At 41.0% G+C, this 18,261-nt stretch overlaps 1 protein-coding gene across 3 annotated transcripts in view; it reads right to left on the bottom strand.

The window, feature by feature from the left end:
* The window catches only part of C13H20orf194 (chromosome 13 C20orf194 homolog), a 173,251-nt gene that overhangs the window by 43,650 nt on the left and 111,340 nt on the right, over positions 1-18,261 (bottom strand). For all 3 annotated transcript variants that reach the window (XM_027559349.1, XM_027559347.1, XM_027559346.1), the window contains 6 exons: positions 8,882-8,985; positions 4,466-4,612; positions 3,175-3,263; positions 2,658-2,759; positions 2,296-2,413; positions 466-554 (listed from right to left, as the gene is read on the bottom strand). In XM_027559349.1, coding sequence (XP_027415150.1) covers positions 466-554; positions 2,296-2,413; positions 2,658-2,759; positions 3,175-3,263; positions 4,466-4,612; positions 8,882-8,985 — 649 coding nt within the window. The remainder of the gene's footprint in view (positions 1-465; positions 555-2,295; positions 2,414-2,657; positions 2,760-3,174; positions 3,264-4,465; positions 4,613-8,881; positions 8,986-18,261) is intronic.

The raw sequence follows: 18,261 nt of genomic DNA on the forward strand, positions 1-18,261 counted from the left end.
GGGGATCGTTCCAACCCAGGGATCGAACCCAGGTCTCCCACACTGCTGGCAGACTCTTTATCGTCTGAGCCACTTCCCTGAGTACCCAATTAAAACTGGAATCAGTCCCCCAGCTCAGCTCTCCTATAGCCTTCTCAGCTTTATTTTCTCCACAGCATTTTTCACTAGCTAACGTACTATTTTTCTTAACTGGTTAATTGCCTATCTTCCAAAACTAGAATACAAGCTCCATGAAGGCAGAGATACCACCTGTTTTCTAGTCTGTTTTGTACATTTGTCCCCTATACTTAGAACAGTGTCTCGCATACAGAAAGTACTCAGTATAAATGTGTTAAACAAATGGATAGATGATCACCGTGCCAATATCAATTACACCAAAGGTCAGTGGATGCTGAAGGTTTCCCAGTGCATAGGCAGCAAGCATAGAACCCCTTTCCCCAAAGCAAAGGCAGTAGCCATACTAACCTGCCATATTCCTTATGCAGAGTGACCAGAAAAGCACAGAGTTCACTGGCGTGACAGCCTGGGAGACCAGTTACAATGCTGATAATTACCTACATGAAAGAAAAGCCATATGGGTTTATGATTCAACTGGGAGGCAGCACTGTGTAACAGGTTAAGAGAACTGACTTCTTAAGCCAGGTTCTGTGGGTTTAAACCTCAGCACCAGCATTCACTAGCTATGTGACCTTGGGTTCACTATAGAACCTACCTTGCAGGGTGGCTGTGATGATTAACTGAGTTAATATATGTAAACAAGGTGCTTGGAACAGTGTCTGGCACACAGCAAACACCATATACGATGTAGTGTTACCATGATAATTTCCATGGAGCAGGTTGTGACTAGATCAGTTAAAAGTATAACGGAAAATACTGGGAGGAAAGGAGGTCTGGGACAAAAATGTCATAGGCTAAATTGGTGTGGTAAACTCAGTGAAAGAGGTGAGCGGCCTGTGCCTTTCAAGCCACATGGCCTGATGTAAAGAAACAAACTGGGTCAAGAAGCACTTCTCAGTCTTAATGGGGAAAATAGCCAGGTTGAACTTTCTTAACCTTGGCACATGACTACATGAAAACAGGGCTGTCTGTAGGGAGACATTCCAACTCAAGAAATCTACTGACAAAGAAGGTGTCAAGCAGAGGAGGAAGGGAACCATGTACTTGCTGAAGGATAACAATGTCAGTGACACAGCATGGCAAGGGCTCCTTTACATGCGTTTTATTTAACAATACACAAGATTCACTGGGACAGGCCTGGACTAAAATTCAGCTTGGTGGCACTCACCACTTGAACTAGTCACATCAGCACAGAGATGGCTATGGATTCCTCATCTTTTGTGGGAAATAGTTCTCCCACCTCCCCTCTGACCAGACCCTTGGTCTGATTCCCTTTCTGCACCTGTGGACAGTTCTCCCTGTAACTGACTTTCTGTTTATTTTCTCATCTTGGTTCCCATTTCTCGGCATCCAGGCCTCAGCCTCTCAAATCCCAGCAAACATGCTCACAGCCAGACACCTTCTTACTTCAAGGCCAGTTCTATAGCACTTTGTTAATATAAAATATATATATTAAAAATATTTAAAATATAAAATTTTTACTTTTACTCTTGCTTAAGGGAAAAAATGAAGCTTATAACTACTTCAGTTCAGTTGTTCAGTCGTGTCCGACTCTTTGTGACCCCATAAATCGCAGCACGCCAGGCCTCCCTGCTAACTACTTAATGCTTCTCTTTCCTTTTGCAGCCAAGTGTCTTCTAGATTTGCACAGAAATAAATGCCCTCTTTGAGCATATTATGACATATAGTTCCAAAGAAATGGTGGGGGGTCAAGAGGAGAGCAGTATGAAGCAGGAGCAGATTAAAATCCACTCTTGTGAAGACAGTGTTTATAAACTGTCACGTTATCCTGGTGATGCTAGCAAGCTCTTACTAATAAGGCCCTTCCCCTTACTAAGCTCAGTGTGCCACGTAAGACCTTATAACCAGAAAGAGCTGACAGCATAAGAGTACTGACAAAGAGTTTGGAAGACCTGGAGAAGCAAGAGGAGGGCACAGAAATATGGCAGGGTTTCATCACTGCCATGGGGCTCAGGTGGCATTAACGTAGATGCCAGTACACTGTCAGTGTATAGAAGGGGTTTCATGTGTATCATTACATCAGTATTCAAGGAGGTGGAGAGTCTTATAAAAGGGACTCTGCCTGAGCTCCTTTTTGTAAATGACAATGAATATTAAGGGTAGGTTATCAGGATCATCCTCCCATAAATTCTCAGCTTTTTTGGTGAGCTGCTATACCTTATCATTTTCTACTCTGTGAATAGGATTGATTTCGGCTTGCTGCAGTAGGACAGGGAGATGGGTCCTCACCACGGGTTCCTGACTAATGCTGCTGACAGCAAAATGCTGGAGAAACCTAGAAAAACAAAGACAGTGCTATTATGTTACCATCACCAGCCTTTTCTGAATGTGCCCATTCACATGAGAAACTTATTTAATAGCTGAACAGAAACCTTAGTGATTATCTCTAGCGAATACAATTGTGTATGTTGTGTTTTTATAATTATCCTTAAGAAGCTATAAAGAAAGAAAATGGAGCTTAGAAAGCACCAACACCAAGAGTTCTGATATATTAAAAGAAACAGAAAAACAGAGCTCACCCGTTCAGCTCTGGGAGTTTAGCTGAGAGTAGCTTTAGAGGACTCTGTTTCTCCCCAGCAGAATGGCTCAGGACACTGAAGAGCTTCTGTGCCCTGGAGTGTCTGGAATATCAAAGGTTCACAGATTAGAACTCCATCTCCCAACAGCACACATACTTTACATAACTCGTTCTGATATTTTTAAGCCAAAGTCTTGTGACAGTCAACACTTTGAAAAGAAGCATCTCACTGACTTAAGCAAAATTCGGTGTTAATACAGGGTGACTGGTTTGCCCACATAGAAAGCTTAGCCTGAAACCTTTGTAATACTATGGTTTTCTGATTCTTGGTGGACTTCATGTCTTGACTTCTGTTCCCTAAGAGCACTGACTACCTGCAAACTGGCAGCACTGAAATGACTGTGTTGGCCCTTTCAGAAGCCAGGACTTCTGTGTTACATAATGCAAGTCATCCTGCAGAGACAGCAGACACACACAGCCTAGGGAAGCTAGCATAAACACTGAAGGCAGCCACTTACAATCTCTTTTGTTCCACAGATAATCCATCTTCCTGGATCACTTTTAAAGACAGCCCTGAGTTAGTCTGCTGTTGCCAGGGGGAGAAGACCTAAACAAAACAGAATTAGAGCAAAGAACACTTTAAACCCAACAACAGGATATGGAACCCACATGGGGATTTGATGGCTGCTGAAAATCTAGACTGTCAGTACAGAGAAAAACCATCATAACAAACAAGTTTGTTTCAAAAATAGAGGCCTGAAGCAATTCTGTTCTGTATTTTTACAAACTAGAATTTCTTTCTGAGTTCCTCTCCCAGGGATTCTGCTCCTTAAGAGAACAGGAAACAGAGAGGAGGGTATCACGTAATACTGTTCTGGCAGCAGGGACACGTTCTTCCCTGGTGACAGGGCCAGACAGGAGCAGTTCAAGCAACTCCTGCCTAGAGGCAGAGGAATGGCTGAAGAGAATCTCTAGGTTCCTAGACTGAAAAGACAAGTACAAGGAGGTAACAGATCAGCTGGCAGTAAGACAGAAACACAGACTGGCCCTAAAAGCCACTCTGGAGCCAAGGCTGGTTCTTGCCTCTTCCATGTTCTGTGTATCTGTCCTGAGGGAGGGACTATCCTCTCAAAAACTGCTGAGTCACACCTTTCCAAGCATCTCCACCAGAATGAGACTGACCATTTGTATGACTCTGGTTACTGCTTGGTCTCTAAGTAAGCTGTGTAGTTCTTGGTGAGCTCCCTCACTCATGCAATCTGTGCTGACAAGCTATAGTGTGCAGCCTGCCAGGTGGAACCACTCACAAGGGCAGGGCCTATGAACCATGGAGAAGGACATTTTGGGGTGGGGTAGGAAGCTCTGGAGGAGGGCATAGCAACCCAATCCAGTATTCTTGCCTGGAGAATCCCCACAGACAGAGGAGCCTGATGGGCTACAGCCCATGGGGTCACGAAGAGTCAGACATGACTGAGCGACTAATCACAGCACAGCACAGCAAGCTCTGATCCAGTAGGTAGGGCCCAACAACTCAATAAAGTAGCTAACAGGGAAATAAGTCTAATTAGCAAAAAAGAAGATTTTTCTTAGAAGCTAAAAAGCCTTCTGTTCAGTTCCTTTAGGCTCTCATCTTTTAATGGCAAGAGCACTATTCCAGGACCCAAAGAGATTAGAAGCAGCTACACTCACAGCAGCCCTTCCCAACTCTCCCTCTCATCACCTCACTGTTAGCCCTAAGACACTGCCATACCAATTAAATTGCTAGGAAAAAGGGTAGTAATTGTTTTGCTGAATAATGATTGATGTTACCTCTGAGTAAAACGTTTGGTATATCTTGGATTTGGGGAAAAGGACAATCATCAGAAAATTGCTTGATCCATGGAAATGAACTGGAAGATGGGGAAGCAATGAACTTTTGAAGTCTATCAGAAGGGCAGCAACAACACTGGTGGAATCCTGAAGAGAAACAGAGGGAACATCACTGAGAAAAGCCATTTTGCAGGAATTTAGCCCTTACATCTAATGTCAGAACACATATGGTGAATGTCAGTCCAATTATTTTCACATTGTGTGGTTCACTGGGATTCAGTTACGGAAGTTCCTGCCAACACCCAGTTTTAGGAGATACGGGAAGTACACAGTCTTTTCTCCTGAACTGAAAATATTATCTCTCTTTCTAGGGTATTAGTCCCTTATCAGACAAATGATTTGCAAGTATTTTCTCCCATTCTGTGAGTTGCTTTTCACATTCTTGATAGTGACTTTTGATGTGGAGAAGTTTTAAACTGGACTTAATAAAGTCCAATTTATATATATTTTTCTTTTGTTGTCTCTGCTTTCAGTGTCAAATCCAAGGAACTGTTGCTTAATCCTGCCTGGAAAATTCCATGGACAGAGGAGTCTGGCAGGCTATAGTCCATAGGGTTGCAGAGAGTCAGACACAACTGAAGCAACTTAGCACCCAGGCATGCATCCAGTTTTCCCAGCACTGTCTGTTGAAAAGACTGTCTTTTTTAACTGAATGATCTTGGCACCTTTGTTGAAAACCTTTGACCATATATGCAAGACTTTCTTTGGGGGCTCTCTATTCTGTTCCACTGGTCTATACATCTGATCTTATGCCAATACCACAGGCTTTATGGCACTTAGGCTTCAGTAGTTGGAGTGAGAGGGCTCAGTAATTGCGATTCCTGGGCTCTAGAGCACAGGCTCAATAGTTGTGGTACAGGCTTAGTTGCTCCAAGGCATGTGGTATCTTCCTGGACCAGGGGTTGAACCCATGTCTCCGTCACTGGCAAGCAGATTTTTTACCACTGAACCACCAGGGAAGTCCTCAACTTTCTTCTTTTAAAGACTGCTTTGACTACTTGGGCAGGGGGTGGGCGTGGGGTTTTCCCTGAGATTCCATAAGAATTTCAGGATGGGATTTTTCATTTCTTCAAAAAATGCCATTGAGATTTCAATAGGAATCTATAGGTTGCTTTGGGTAGTACTGTTATTTAATAATATTAAGTCTTCCAATCCATGAACATGGGATGTCTTACCATTTACTTAAGTCTTCTTTCTTTCAGCAATGCATTGTGGGTTTTGGTGTTTAAATCTTTCAATTCCTCAGTTAAATTTATTGAAATTGTTTTCTTAAGAACCTTTTCAGATTATTCACAGTGGGGTATGGAAATGCAACCTTTTTTTAAACTGTTTATTTTCTATTCTGAAACGCTGGTAAATTTATTAATTCTAATAGTTTGTGTATGTAGTCTTAAGGAATTTCTACATATAAAGCATGTCATCCATGAAGAGAGCTAATTTTACTTCTTTTTTTGGCCAATTAAATGCCTCATCTCTTTTTCTTGCCTAACTTGTTCTCACTAGGACTTCCACCAATACCATGTTGAATAGACATGGCAAAAACAAGTATTTCTGTCTTGTTTCTGATATTAGGGGACAGAGTTTTTTAATATATAAGTTTTGATAATGAAAGTCATATTCATTATGAAATAAAAATTTGAGAAAAATATAAAAATAAAATACAGAAAAAAGGTTTAAAATATTAATCCCAAGTCCCATCACTCAACTTCAACTACAGCTAACACTGTTAGCTTGTTTTCTTAAGAACCTTTTCAGATTATTCACAGTGGGGTATGGAAATGCAACCTTTTTTTAAACTGTTTTTTAAACAACCTTTTTGGTTGTTTAACCTTCTAGTCTTCTGTTCCTATTCATTGAGTCCCTTTTCTATGACTGGGAAGTCATACTTACTTTTACAGCTCCGTATCTTGCTTTTAAAACTTAAATTTACCATTAGTATCTACCATGTTGTTGTAAACTATCTGTCAGCATTTTCAAAGACTGCATCCCACTCCCCTCTCAGCCCACCACTATGACTGGACATTCCATATTATCAATCCCACCTCACCTTTTGTCTACTGTACCTTTTATCTACTCGTTATTAACTTACTGTTATACACGGTAGTGTAAGGCTGTATCTGTTGTGCTTCCACATATCTGTTAACTAACCTCAGGTCCTCTGAACACCCATGATTTGGCACTCAGTGCTTTCATGTTGGTAAAGACAGAGCTCGTCACAGAAATGAAATATTAACTCATTTAAAAAAAAAATCACTAAAAATGGTTTTCCTGGTTTGTGCTTTTGCTTTGAATATTTTGTAGAGATTTAAATTATTAGTCTGATAAACTTTATGCTCTTATCTATACAATGGAATACTACTCATCAAAAAAGCAATAAAAAGGAAAAACTATTGATACACACAACACTGATGAACCTTAAAAACCATGCTGAGTGAAAAATGCTAGACTCAAAAGGGTTCAGAATGTATGATGTCCACTTATATAACATTTTAGAAAATGCAAACTAATCTACAATGACAGAAAGCTAGTAAGTGGTTGCCTGAAGCCAGAAGTTGGGGAGAAATATGATCTACAAAAAGGTATTAGAAAACTTCTGGGAGGGTTGGGCATGACAAAAATCTGTATCTTGACTATGCTAGTGGTTTCATGAGTATATACATCTGTCAAAACTTTAAATGGATACAGTTAATTGTATGTATATTTTATTTAATCTAACATATCTAAAGTATTATTTTAAATGTAATCAATATAAGAGTATTAGATCTTTCACATGCTTTTTTAAGATATAGTTGATGTACAATACTATATAAATTTTAGGTGTACAACATAGTGATTCACAATTTTTAAAGGTTATAATTCATTTATAGTTAATATAAAATATTGGCTACATTTCCTGCATTGTACACTAAGTCCTTGTAGCTAGTTAATTGCATTTAAAGTATACTTCAATAAACTATCAGCAAAAATTGAAAAAATCCTTAAGTAATCAAATCTAACAAACTTTTTCTTTAGAATTTCTTGAGTCATTTCTAAGCTTAAGATTAGAATGTCTTCCTGTCCCTAAAAATTTAATAAATATTCTTTTTTATATTCTTAACTGGACTTATTGTGGTGACCATTTAATAATATACATGTCTAAGAGAGTAGATCTTAAAAGTTATCAGAATCTGAAATAGATATATGCAGTATACAATTCAATCACTTTGCTATACAGCTGAAACTACTGTAAACTGTAAATCAACTATACACCAATATAAAACAAATATTAAATTTTAAAAAGCTCTCACCATAAGAAAATAATTAATAGCTATATTCTACTTATGAAATTTTAAAATATTTTACTTTTCTCAAAAGTACATTTTGACTTTTGATATGAGTTAAAACCCAGCCCTCACCCCAAAATGCAGTAATTTATTATACCAGCACTTAAGATTCATCCTTTCTTTCCTGATGTTGGAAGACTCTTTAACCTAATATTAAAGCCTTCACCTAACAGGACCATCTAATCTGTCTGGACGGTCTGCCTACATTTTTGAACAGCCTTAAGTTCTATGGAAGAAAGAACTCTTTCTAACTTGATAACAGAATTTATTTTCAGCACAATTTGACCAAACCACTTCACCTGGTCTCTTTCCCGGCTCCGAAACAAGCTGGTTTTGAGGCTGAGACCCTGCAGGGTGGACAGCCTGCCCTCTGCTCTGGGGTCGTACTACGATGAGCCATGCCCTGGCCAGAGAGTACAGGCTAGGGGAAAACTCACAGCTACCCACATCCCCACAAGGGAAGGGGGACTTGTTGTTGCAGACTATAGAATTAAAGGATGGTTCTGGGAGTAGAACTTTCATAGAGCTGGAGGTTAATTCTGAGTATGAGAGGGGGTGGAACTAAGCCTTCAAGGAGAAAATTAGTTATTTCTCTTCCTTTCAGGCTTTCTTATAATTCTTTCTCATGTTCAACAAGTGAGTGAAACCCCAAAAATGTCACAGGAAGCTGTTTCTTTCCAGTTCTTAAGTGGGTGAGTCTTTGTGTCTCTGGGTCGGAGGCTATCTGTGAAGGGTTACTGGAGGCCACCTTCAGCTGGTCTTCTTTGAGATAAGTTAATTGGGCATGGGTAGCTGCTGGCCCTCTTGACCAGGAAGTCATTTATACTTAACTCCTTTATAAAGTGGCAGGGTTGATGAGGCTGACAAGAGCTTCTCTCTCCATGACTTCCCTGCCTGCTTGCCTGCCTCAAGGGCAGTGCTGGTTCCTAAGCCATTGACTTGTAGTGACAGAGGGACAGGGAGTTATTTGATTTTACCCTCAGAAGTGTGAGTATCTTTCTGAACATCAAAACTTGGATTGTAAAACACCTACCCCATCATAGAACAAAATGGAATTCATGTGGTCCTTGGAAATGATGATATTTCCGTGATGACGATCAGAAAACAGAAGGCCATTAGAGAAGAAATGTACTTTTCCTGGAAGGAAAAGAGAGCTGGTCAGAGCTCCGAGGGCTGGATCCTAGTGGCCAGTATCACAGTGTTCTTCCTGCAGGTCCTAGGGCAAGCCAGAGTGGTAACTAGAGATCTTCTGCAGTGCTTAAGTTAAACAATCTTGAGCTTCTGGTTCAAGATGGTGGAGTAGAAGGACGTGTGCTCATCTCCTCCTGTGAGAGCACCAAAATTGCAACTAGCTGTTGAACAGCCATCAACAGGAGGACGCTGGAACCCACCAAAAAAAGATATCCCACATTCGAAGACAAAGAAGCCCAGCAGATGGTAGGAGGGGTGCAATCATGATAAAATCAAATCCCATACCTGCCAGGTTGGTGACTCACAGGCTGGAGAACAATAATACCAAAGAAGTTCTTGCACTATTGTGAAGGTTCTGAACCTCATGTCAGGCTTCCCAGCCTAGGGATCTGAAAAAGGGACCGGGAATCCCCAGGGAATCTGGCATTCAGGGCCAGAAGGATTTGATTACAGGCCTTCCACAGGACTGGGAGAAACAGACCCCCCAGTTGTGGAGGGCACAAACAAAATTTTGCATGCACCAAGACCCAGAGGAGAGGAGCAGTGACCCCATAGGAGACTGAAGCAAAACTACCTGTTAGTGCTGGAGGCCTTCTTGTGGAAGCGTGGGTCAGCAGGAGCTCGCCACAGGGACAGGGGCACTGGAAGGTCCCCCTTGGAGTAAACGCCTTTGGGGTTCACCATTAACCCCACCATAGAGGCTGTAGACCTCAGGGCTGTGTGGCCTCAGCCCAAACAGCCACCAGGGAGGGAGTGCAACCCCACCCATCAGCAGATAATTGGATTAAAGCTTTATTGGGCAAGGCCCTGCCCACCAGAGCAAGACAGTTTTTCTCATCACCAGTCCCTACCATCAAGAAGCTTACACAAGACTCTTAACCTCATCCATCAGAGGGCAGACAGAAGAAGCAAGAAGAAGCACAGTCTCACAGCAGCTATAACAAAAACATATTACAGAAAGTTAGTCAAGATGAAAAAACAGAAAGTTATGTCCCAGATGAAGGGACAAGATAAAATCCCAGAAAAACAACTAAATGAAGTGGAGATAGGCAACCTTCCAGAAAAAGAATTCAGAAAAATGATAGTGAAGATGATCCAGGGTCTCAGGAAAAGAATGGAGGCAAAGATTAGAAGATGCAAGAAATGTTTACCAAAGACCTAGAAGAACTAAAGAATAAACAGAGATGAATAATATGTAGAAGGAATCAATAGCAGAATAACTAAGAATGGATAAATGACCTAGAGGACAGAATGGTGGAAATTATTGCTACAGAACAGAATACAGAAAAAAGAGTGAAAAGAAATGAAGACAGCCTAAGAGAACTCTGGGCAACATTAAACACACCAACATTCACATTATAGAGGTCCTAGAAGGAGGAGAGAGAGAGAAAGAACCTGAGAAAGTATCTGCAGAGATAATAGCTGAAAACTTCCCAAACATGGGAAAGGAAACAGTCAACCAAGTCCAGGAAGCACGGAGAGTCCCAGGAAGGATAAACCCAAGGAGGAACACACCGAGACACACAATAATCAAAATGACAGAAACTAAAGACAGAGATGATATATTAAAAGCAACAAGGGAAAGATAACAAATAACATACAAGGGAACTCCCAGCAGGCTCATAGCTGATTTCTCAACAGAAACTCTACAAGCCAAAAGGGAATGGAATGACATATTTAAAGTGATGAAAGGGGAGAACCTACAACCAAGAATATTCTACCCAACAAGACTCTCCTTCAGATTTGACAGAGAGGAATCTAAAGCTTTCCAGACAAGCAAAACTTAAGAGAATTCAGCACCGCCAAACCAGCTTTACAACAAATGCTACAGGAACTTCTCTAGGCAGGAAACACAAGAGAAGGAAAAGACCTACAGAAAATAAACACAAAACAATTAAAAAAATGGTAATAGGACCATACATATCTATAATTACTTTAAATATAAGTGTATTAAATGCACCAACCAAAAGACATAGACTGGCTGGCTGGCTGAAAAAGTGAAATGCATGCACTTCCACTTACCACATCACTCTGCTTGACCCCCCAAATTGTATATAATTACTTTATATTGTTAAGTTAATCATGTTCCCATTATGGCTTGCAATTATATTTTATTTTTTGCCTGGCTATTGATTGTGAAAACTGATAAATGTCTTTTACTGTTGTGATTATATAACTATTACTCATTTAATACCATTGTATCATGATCGATCAACAGAAAAATAATAGAACTCTGTATCACCAAAACTAGGATCTAACAGAAAAACCTGTAATAACTTTTTAAAATCCAGATGCATATTAGAATTATCCTGAAATATTTTGAAGAATAAAATTGCTCTGGTATTGTTTTTTTTCTCCAGAGCTCCAGATATGTTTCTAATGAGCAGTCATGTTTAAAAACAACTGGACTGTAATTACTTTTATCTAGTTTGTTTCACTTTTTCTATTTCATATTCAGTGCTTCCATTTCATTATTATTTTCTCCAACTGCTCCATCTTTTTTTTTCCTATCTTTTTTTTTATGTTCTTTCTCAAGCCTTTATCAAGTGTAGTAGAAAAGCTTTTGTATACATATATATAAATATGTATATTTTAGAAAACTGATGAGTTTTTGCCTAACTAAAAAAATTTTGACATTCTGATTCCATTTGTTTGAGTTAGTATGAATAGAATGCTAGATTTCTAATTAAAAAATAGATGTGCAGCAAGCAATAAAGGTTTACTGTACAGCATAGGGAACCATAGTCAATATCTTGTAATAATCTATGATGGAAAATAATTTCAAAAATAATTATGTGTATTTGTATAACTAAATCACCTTGCTGCACACCTGAAACAGTGTAAGTCATATATATTTCAGTAATATATATATTAAAAAAATAAAAACAATCTTTATGCTGAGCCCTCTGCTCTGAGAAAGCCATGTATCCTCTGAGGGCCTCAGAGAGAAATGAGGCATCAGATACAGTCTTTGCAATAAGAATCAGAAAAAACAAGTGAATAAGCTACCAGCTGATGAAGCGAAGCAAAATTCACATTCACATATGTGTGTCTTCCAGGAAAATATACTAAAAAAGACTTTGGGTATGTCTGCTCCATTACTAAGTTAACAGATGCTCCTTTCTTCTATTTTGGCAGAAGCTGGCTCAGCTCTGAAGAGACCACATCTCTCACTTAAGGCCCAAGAAAGAGCACTGTGGCCTCAGCTGTTGAGGACTGGTGAAGGGTGCTGAAGGGCCCCTTGCCAGCATAGGAACATGTGCGTTGGGCAACAAGTGTGTTCTACTGGAGGCTGCTGTTCTGTAATTCCCAAAAACAAGATGGGTGGGACATAGACACTGAGTGTGGGTTTCTTATGACAAGGATTCAGATTTAAGGAGAGCTGCTTGCTTCCTAGGCAGCCAAGGTTACAAAGCAGCTCAATACAGGCCCTACTAAGTAGATCACAGAATGATGGACAATGAAGGTAATAAGGATTAAGGCTGGGCCTGGGCTTGCTTTGGAGAACCAAATGACACAACCAGGGCACCCATAAGACTACTAGGTAAAGTTGTTCTCTGGAACTGGTCCAAGCTGGATACTTTCTGTTCCTGTAATAGCCTTTCTTTTCATGCTTTCACAGAGAAGAAATAGTGTTCCTTAGAGCTCAAGGCAAGGCTAAGGGAATACCACCAGTATGCTAAGGCAAAGTTGGTGGCTCAGAGAGTAAAGCATCTGCCTGCAATGTGGGAGACTTGGGTTTGATCTCTGGGTTGGGAAAATCCCCCGAAGAAGGAAAAGGCAACCCCCTGGAGAAGGAAAAGACAACCCACTCCGGTACTCTTGCCTGGAAAATCCCATGGACAGAGAAGCCTCATAGGCTACAGTCCATGGGGTTGCAAAGAATTAGATACGACTGAGTGACTTCACTTTCCGGAGAAGGCGATGGCACCTCACTCCAGTACTCTTGCCTGGAAAATCCCATGGACGGAGGAGCCATGTGGACTGCAGTCCATGGGGTCGCGAAGAGCTGGACACGACTGAGCGACTTCCCTTTCACTTTTCACTTTCATGCATTGGAGAAGGAAATGGCAACCCATTCCAGTGTTCTTGTCTGGAGAATCCCAGGGACGGGGGAGCCTGGTGGGCTGCTGTCTATGGGGTCGCACAGAGTCGGACATGACTAAAGTGACTTAGCAGCAGCAGCAGCAGCAGCAGCAGCAGCAGAGTAACTTCACTTTCACTTTTTTTTTCAAGGCAGAGGACATGAGACTAAGAAGAGGGATTGATTCCTTGAGTTGCAGTTCTAAAAAGTTAGCCCCAAAGCTCTGGAAGGCTATAATGATATGAAGAGCAAAGGCCAAGTTTTGAAGGTTTCCTGAGGAGGTGGGGTTTCAGGAGGCACAGAGGGGCCTAGTGAGTATGTGTGCTTGTGTGTGTGTATTAATGAGGTGTGGGGAGGAATGCGAGAGGTGGAGGCAGTTTTTAGGTACAAGAAGAAGGTTTGAAATCTGAATATCAACTGACGAACTAGATGAGTAGTCAGAGGGAACTAATGGCATTCTTACCAGCCAGCCCAGTTCAAAGCACTCAATGCTTCAAGTCCAATAAGGTTCCCACCCGCTAACAAGTAAAACCTAGCCTCACCTACACACAGTCTTGCCCTATGGCTCTCCTGAGTGGGGGTTCCTCATGCCCCAGCCTCATCCTGCACTCACACCAAGGTTTGTCACTGCTGTTCCCAGACCATTCCCTCCCCCTCTGGCACAACACTTTCACTCCCTTAGAGACTCAAGCCTCTCCTTTCCTTCACTGCTCACATCTACTGCCCTCCTAATTATGCCACAACACTTTAAATAGCTTCTGAATGTGCTCAGTCTTCTTTTCCGAAGCCAATACTCCCTTTCCCTCTGAGATCTGGCCTTGCTGCTCCTCAATCCCAGCTCCACAGCAGTAAAGCAGCACCCAGAATGTCTTAACTTCTGAAATCTTCAGCTCCAGAACCTAATCTCTGACTACAGTATGGCGTCATCCTTTTAACTATCTCACTCCCCAAACTTCATTCTGTGATGTCACTGAGCCTTCAAAGCCTTTGGTTACCTCATTTTCTCTTACTGCTCAAAAATTTGACTTTCCTCTCAACTATACCCAGGGCTGATCCACAGGGACAGGGATGGGAATAGATTTTACTCATAGCATGTCATATACATTATAGTTTTGCATCTTTGCAACTACCAGTGGGAGAGAATAGTATTCTTAGAGAATTGATGGGGAAACTCAAAGTTTAGCGAGATCTTCCCAAAAGTCACAGAACTACTTGTTAGTGGAGGCAAGTACAGAACACAGGTTTGTCTGATGCCAGAGCACTGTACACGCTGGCCACTTCAGTTCTCTTACACTTTTCCTTCACCTTTGCTCTCTCCACAGCCCATCTGCTGCTAACTGGATGAGGTACCTTCTCTGCTTCCTCAATCTCAAAAAGTCTTCAAGTGCTGCCTGGCAGTCCCACCATTGCTACCTCTGTCTACCAATTCCTCCAGGGCATGGCCAAAACCCTCAGCACTCTCCTAACACCACAACTTCATAAACTCCAGCTACAAGATGGCTTTACCTACTGTTACAGAGAGGGATCAACAGGTGTAATCAGGTAGAAACTGTTCCCTACCTACTGCTTCTGGGCTCTTCCATGTCCTGGGGTCACTGTCTACCTACGTATCTCTAATGTGAAGCTTCTTAAGAACAAGTACCAACTTAAAGACCTCCTAGACAAACCTCAAAATCACTCCAAAGCTTCCAGAAAAGAGCACAGATCTGAAAGTTGGCATATTCCACATAGTCACTGGGATGATGGGAAAAGAGGCAGATCAGGGAGGTCATCTCCAGCACTTTTTCTCCCTCTAGATTCTGAAGCCTCAAAACAAAATGGAAAAGAGGAAGGGAGAAATTCACAAGTATGGAAAAGCACTCACTATGGGGCCTGATCCAGGGCAAGGACTCAGTACACAAGAGCTGATTATAGTACCGGTGCAGAGACTGATGTCACAGCTACCCATTAGTTTTGCTCTGGGAATAGTAACATGTGAGATAACTGAAGTCCATCACTGGGTGGTCTGGTGCCAGTGCCCTGGTCTCTCAGATCCCAATCCACTTGAAGTAGTAATGCTTTAGGTATCTGTTCTGGACTCATGACTGTCAAACTGTGGTCTGATGGGATATGCTTTTGTAGGGGCTTCTCAGTGACTGTGGGAGCCAAATCCTAAGGTCTTCTGAACACTGTCTTCTTATCTAATCATTGGTGCCTTGCTTGATGGGCTCCGTCATTCCTTCTCTATTCTGTGAGTCTGAAAACTCAAGGTAAGAGGAAGTTCACACTCAGTACCCAAGGAGCAAGGGGACTACATCAGGACTACTATTGACTTCTACATCCCCAGAAGTCTAACAGGAGAGGAATGAGCCCTCAGGGAAAAATAAGACACCAAGCATTAATGATAAAAATTTGGCTTTTTCTCTTTTAGACAACAGGCTGTACAAATAAAAATCCTCCAATGGCCCAGCCTGTATAAATAGGGAACACTATCACTGCTGGGAAAATATGATGCAATGGGTGGATACTCTTCATTCTGTATGTATGACAGTATGTGAAGTACACACATATGGTTTAAAGAAAAAAAATCAAAACAACAACCCCTGATGCCTAGACTGCACCACTCAGCCTAAGAAATCAAGTATTCCTCGTGCCTTTGAAGCCTCCTGAGTGTTCTTCCTCAAACATACTCTTCCACTGAAAGGGAACCAACATCCCAAATTCTATACAGTTTCACCATACTTCAATGTATCTATAAACTATATATGACTTAGTCTTGTCTGTTTTACTTTCATACGGATGGAATCTTAGCACACATTTATTCTGTGACTTGCTTACCTCTTTCAACATCCTATTCCTGAGAGTCATCTACACCATAGGTAACATGCAACTACGGGTATTATGTATGTTGTAGGTATATGCTGTCTAATTCATTCATGGTCAGTACTATAGAGAAGTTTCTTTTAAAGTGTCCTTCAACAGTTCATATGGGCCCAAGGGAACACATGAGAGGGTACATAATCAAACAGATGGCCACTGTCTGGGCCTTCCCATCACAGGAAAGTGAAAGCTTGGTCACCAGAATTCTCAGACTTTATGCGTCAATGGTATTAGCATCTCTGCTCCTCATTGCTAAATAATCTCTGTCTGATGGAAAAAATACTCTGAATCTGTAAATTGCTACAGGAATAATGAAAGCGCTGCCTGAGTGTCAACCATTCACTAGGCTTGTAGAAGATAGTAGATATATAGTCAACTGATATTCAACAAAGGTACAAAGACAATTTAAAGTAAAAGGAGAGTCTTTTCAACAAATGATGCTAGAAAAAAATGGATATGCCCATGTAAAATAATGAATATCAATTCATACCTTGCACTGTTCTGCCCATTCCTACCAGCCACAGTGGAAAACCTCATGCTTTATAGGGATGGCAGCTAGAGATCTCAGAAGGATTTTGACTCAGTACTGGGGTAAAATTAGTTCTAAACTAAATGCTACTCTGCCTCCTGCCTGACAAAACTTAAAAAGAAAGGCCGAGATAAGACTAGAAGAGAAATATAACAATTATTATAATTGTATCACATAAGTTCAAGGCTAGAGGAAAGACAGAACTATGCTAACTTGAGACGTGAAAGATGTAAAAAGGATCTAAACAGAACTTCTAGAGATGAAAAATACATTTCCTGAGAAGAAAAAAAAAACACTGAGTGAGACTAATGACATGAGACAATTCTTGAGAGGTTAGCTATTCCATGGTACTGCTGCCTCAGATTTCATTTAGTATGGCCACGTGGCCTGCACAGGCCTTAAACTGACACTATGGGCTCTTCATGTAAGCACATGTCCTAGACAACAGCCTGCAGAGTCACAAGCAAATGTAAGTTCCTAATAAGACTTTCCCAGCAGCCCTTGTCATCAAAAGTCTTCCCCGAATCCTTAGTGTCTTCCCCTTGTGTGCCCCTTATATAGTCAAATTGACTTCATCACCCCATGGAGCTTACCAAAACCTCCACTCTCTTTGGTTTGAATGGGCCAGTTTGGCCTTAGCCTGGGAAAACTCAAAGCACTCCACCCACAGACTTTAATTAAGGCACATACCCCAGGTCTAGCCCGAACCTTGCTTTGACCCCTCTCCCCTGTTTGTCTGTGTGACCCATCAGCGCATCCCATATACTTCCTCCTGGATTTGTGAATAATACGCTTCTCTATTTCAATTTCTTTAGTGGTCTTTTGTTGGACCTGGCTCACCATCCAGCACCTTCTGTTCCAATTAACAAATGATAATTTAAAAAACTTGTAACAACAATGCAAAACAAAAGATTAGTAAATTAAAATATGCAGAAAATATGCAAAATAAAACACAAAGAGAAAAAAAGACTAAAAATAATTGTACAGAGAATCAGGGAGTGGTGAGACAACTTTAGGCAGCCAATTGTATGTAATTGGAATCCTTGAAGCAAAGGGAAAAAACTGAAGAAATAATGAGCAAAAAATTTTCAAGTCTGAGGAAAACTCTAAATCCATTGATTCAAGAAGCTAAATAAATCCCAAGGATAAGCAACAAACCACAGCAGTCACATAAAGATCAAACTGCTTAATATCTATGATAAAAAGAAAAAATCTTCAAAGCAGCTGGAGTTATATAGAAAGGAACAGAGATAAGAATGACAGTAGATTTCTGCTCAGAAACAATGTAAGCAAGAAGACAGTGGAGTACAGCTACATCTGTAAAGCCCAGAAAGGAATGGTCAACCTACAGTTCTTTACCAAGTGAAAATATCTTTTCAGAAGTCCTGGGGTTTGGAACTTCTGAAATGGCTGTGAGGAGTCTGGAAAATTCTCTCCCCAGGAAACAGCCATAAAACTGGACTGACTGTCAAAAACAAAAAGTTAAGGACTCTGGTAACAGACCAAAGTTATACAACAAAACTGAGATGCATTCAAGGAATTCTACTGAAACTTGGTAAAAATAGTAGAAATTGGAATATTTTAGCTTGAGGCTATTCACATTACCTCTCTTCCAGCTCCATGGTGCAGAAGTCTTATGAGGGAGTGAGGCAGGCTTGTCAGAGTGGCTGACTTTATTTGGGGGCAAAGCACAGAAAATTCCACACAAAGAGATATCAAAACTTGAAGCAATCATAGTGGCAAACATTAA

This window comes from Bos indicus x Bos taurus, chromosome 13, assembly GCF_003369695.1.
Source record: "Bos indicus x Bos taurus breed Angus x Brahman F1 hybrid chromosome 13, Bos_hybrid_MaternalHap_v2.0, whole genome shotgun sequence".
NCBI classification, from domain to species: domain Eukaryota; kingdom Metazoa; phylum Chordata; class Mammalia; order Artiodactyla; family Bovidae; genus Bos; species Bos indicus x Bos taurus.